At 31.5% G+C, this 4,141-nt stretch overlaps 1 protein-coding gene across 1 annotated transcript; it reads left to right on the forward strand.

Annotated features, from left to right (window-relative positions):
* The first annotated feature begins 1,162 nt into the window (after window positions 1-1,162).
* Window positions 1,163-2,300, forward strand: LOC105449069. The gene is made up of 6 exons (XM_011688066.1): window positions 1,163-1,171; window positions 1,281-1,421; window positions 1,521-1,619; window positions 1,776-1,874; window positions 1,949-2,009; window positions 2,116-2,300. Exons 1-6 carry the CDS (start codon window positions 1,163-1,165, stop codon window positions 2,265-2,267), a joined length of 561 nt encoding a protein of 186 aa, XP_011686368.1. The 3' UTR covers window positions 2,268-2,300.
* The last annotated feature ends 1,841 nt before the right edge of the window (window positions 2,301-4,141 follow it).

Below are 4,141 nucleotides of genomic sequence, written 5' to 3' on the forward strand. Positions count from 1 at the left end.
AGACGTGTGCTCTTCCGATAAATGCACTTTTTAATTGCTTATATCTCAGTATTGAGATGGTCAATCTCATTCTAATTGCACAAGCGTGTCAACGACTTCTAGTACAACATATAGTTTCAATTTCAAGAAATTCTCAATATTTTGAATTTGTGAGTGTACTACCTTAACATGCCTTTTTTTAGATAGGACTAGCACGCAGCGCGCGCTTCGCGCGCGCCATTCATGAATGTTTTTTAATAATTATAATGAACAGGCATTTCGAACAATGGCGTTGAATATTGTTTAAAACTTTTGAATATTGTTCAGAATCATGAGCTTGACAACAAGTGTCAAAGTCATGATTATTGAAGAATGTTTCTTTTTTTTTAAAAAATAAAAATAATTTTCAGAAATGAAAATAAGAGAAACAATCTCCAATGATCATGGCCTTGGCACATGTTGTCAAACTCATGATCCTGAACAACATTTAAAAACAAAAACTGGGAGGTTTTATTTAAAAAATTCAAAGTGACCTTGTCCTGACCTTGATGACGCCACTCAAGGTCAAACCAATATTATCATCTTATGTCCCCTTCAAAGTCCCAAAACTTTTGTCTGAAACATTTTTTTCTCCCGGGCTTGATTTTCGAGATATTCGACTGGATGGATTAAAATGTATATATATATATACATTTTACATGGCGTCCCAAAATAAACTTTTGTCCTTAAAATGTCATATTCCTGACTCAATTCTGAGAAGATTTTTCCTTTACCAAAAATTTTATCCGAAGCTTAGTTTTCAAATTATAACAAGAAATAGTTAGCGAATTATGGGCCGCGTATAGGAGGCGTACAGGGGCGCGCAACTTACTGTCGGACGCAGGCGGTACGCGGGGCCCTCGCGACGATTAGCTGACTGCTACACGCGCGCATGCACATGACATTTTAAGGACATGCGATTACATTCTCTCTTGCTCACACACACAACATATACACACACACACAAACACACACGCACTGGCGCCGCGCACGCGCACGCACACGCGCGCGCACGCACGCACACGCGCGCGCACGCACGCACGCACACACACACACACACGCACACACACACACACACCAATTACCTTGTAAAGATTAAATGACTTCTGTATAGCTTTGTGAGAAAGACGGAATTTTTATTTCGATGGACCACGTACAGTTCCAAATTTTTTTTACTTACACTTATTTATTTTACTTTACTGTAATTTTTATACATAACATACATATACTTATGCTTGTAATATTATAATTTTTCTTTATAGTGCCCTGACTGTGTTGTACCCAAACCGACGTCTGTTACTTGTACCATTCATGTTGCTTCAACAGGACCACCTCCGTTACAAGACGTTCCTCCATTATATTCTACTGTAACATTTCAGAATCAAAAGCCATCAGTTGTTTCTGTAAGTTAGCATTTCTTTATTACAATTTATATTTTTTATTTTATATTTTTTTTATGTTACGACCTTGCTCTTGTATATTTATTATAATTTTTATTTTAGAGCCATGATCGTGCCGTTATTGTATCATCCAAACAAACAAGTTTTCCCGGTTTCGTTTCTTTTCCCATTGTTTCTACAAAATCAGGACCATCAGTTTCTGTAAGTTTCAAAAATTATGAATTTTTTGTTGACACACACACACACACACACTCACACATTCTCTCTCTCTCTCTCTCTCTCTTACTCATACGTATTGTCTCTCTTACATACTCTGAACACTCAAACATATTTGTACTTTTTTTTCTATTCAAACAGAAACATGTTTCCACTACTGCTTCTGGGCCATTCGTCGCTCTACCGTCATGTTCTACTGTTACTTCTGGCAATGGTACAAGGCAATCAGTTCTTTCTTCTGTAAGTTGCAATTGTTATTTATATTTTTCTTTTTCCAACTTTCTTTTTAATATATTCTCTCATTATTTGTGTAGATTGATAATGCTTCAAATATCGCTGCACGTTCTAATGATGAAGGCATCTCACGTGTTTCAAGTAATAATATAATATAATTATTTGTCTTATTAATTTTTCTGATTAATTATTTTAGAGTAATAAATTTTTCTATTCACAATCTCTCAATTTATCATCACTTTTATAGACAGAAGACCAAGAGGCACAAGAGCAGGTATACAGCGGCAACAAGAGCGCTTCATGCGTTTCCTCTACAGATTATCGTCTGCTCACTATAATTGGGGACGTACAACTCGTCGAAATACAAATCAACAACATCCTCCAAATAGATATGAATGAGACGTCACATTATGTATTGAAAAAATTTATTTTTGTGTTAAAAAAAAATGAGTTTTATGATAAAATTATTTTTGTTCGAAAAAAATAAACTTTGTGATAAAATAACTTTAAGAACGAACTTTAAGATTAATTTATTTTTATGTTGAAAAAAATAAGCTTAATGATAAAATTATTTTTGTATGGAAAAAAATAAGCTTTATGATAGAATAATACAGTGACACTGATTTGATTTTCTCTCATAGCATTTTGTAATATTAAAATAATAAAACATTTTTACATGTTTATACAAAAATTATAGCACATATATTCTTTCTTATCCCTTTTTGTTCACACTCCAATCTTTCTTCTGTCTTTTAAAACAGTTCTTTCAAATCCTTTACTATATAAAACAATCACTACTTTATAATACTGTAATTTAAATTTCACTTATCTTACCTTCTATATTGTTTCTTCTTTGATTCCGATTTATATGTTTAAAAATTAAAAAGTTTTAAGATGAATTGTATTAAATTCAGTATTATCAATCGAGAATTGTGTATAAAATACAAATCTATGATACAAACAATTGTCATTTAATAATATCGCAATTAATTTAAACCGTTTCATTTAGTTAAACAGAAAATTACAAAATGAATTCAACGAAAAAAGCAATCGCTAATTGCGGTATTACTAATTAATAATTGTTTTTATTAATAATTGTTTATTATTATAATTAGTAATACCGCATTAGCAATTGTTTTTATCGTTGAATTCATTTTGTAATTTTCTGTTTAACTGTTCGTCCTTTGGGTTGGCAGGAACAATAGCTTCTGCATTGATGTCAGCTGAAGGCCAATTAAGACTCATTTTGGTAACCATTTCCGTTAGTGTACGTAAATCAAATTTAATCATTGTTACATCTCTGATTATCTGCTTCTCGAATTCTGTTCAGGAAATTATAATTATAAAAGCGCGTCTCTAAGTATATTATTTTAAATATACGTAATGTCTCTATTAAAGGCATGAAGGGGCGTGAGTTAAGAAGGCACTTCATTTAACAGGTTAAAAATCTTTTTGCTTAAGTTGCTTGTAAAACATTCCAAAAATATGCCGCTAGAGTTACAGACTCGTTCCTGAATTATTAATAGAACTATAGTTGATTTCGCAGTTGTGCGTCGAGCAGGTATACCGCGGATTTTAAACGGTTTTTCTCAAACCACTTTTATCAAAATGACGTGCAGAATAAATAAAAAATATTTAACCAATCAACTTTGTTCTATATAAGAGGCTTGTAGATGCCCTATACACTGTTTAAGAAGATAAAGGAACATAGATAAATAGAATCAGCTTTGTTCAGTGCTCAAATTGTAAATAAATAAATGCCCTTGTGGATGAACCTATAATGATTTCATTAAAATGTATATTGTTTATTAAATAATAAAGTTAAAAATTTTAATACAAAAATCGATATTTTTTTGTTCAATATTCTCTAATATTTGCAATTTTTTATTTTTTTATCAAACAAGTAGGTTCATCCATAGCATAATCTTATTTAATGAGTAAATAATCCCGGTTTTTTGTTTTTGGTAATTACAGCGATTGTTAGACTACACGCCAATTAGCCATCCGGACGTCGAAGACATAACAAAGAACGCAAATTACTTATAGTTAATATTTCGCAACAAAAAAATTGCACTTATTCAACTCACTTATTTAATAATTAATAAAGTATCTAAAAATTTAAAAAAAATTTACTTAGTTTCTTTTTAAAAAAATTTCAAAAGCATGTAAATTTATGGTCTAAATGAAGTGTCCTTTTCATAAATGAACTCCCCTTTCATAGATATACGTTAAAGTAAAAAGTCAAGATATTGTGTGTGTGTGTGTGTGTGTGT

Source organism: Wasmannia auropunctata, unplaced genomic scaffold, assembly GCF_000956235.1.
Source record: "Wasmannia auropunctata unplaced genomic scaffold, wasmannia.A_1.0 LD336078.1, whole genome shotgun sequence".
Classification (NCBI taxonomy): domain Eukaryota; kingdom Metazoa; phylum Arthropoda; class Insecta; order Hymenoptera; family Formicidae; genus Wasmannia; species Wasmannia auropunctata.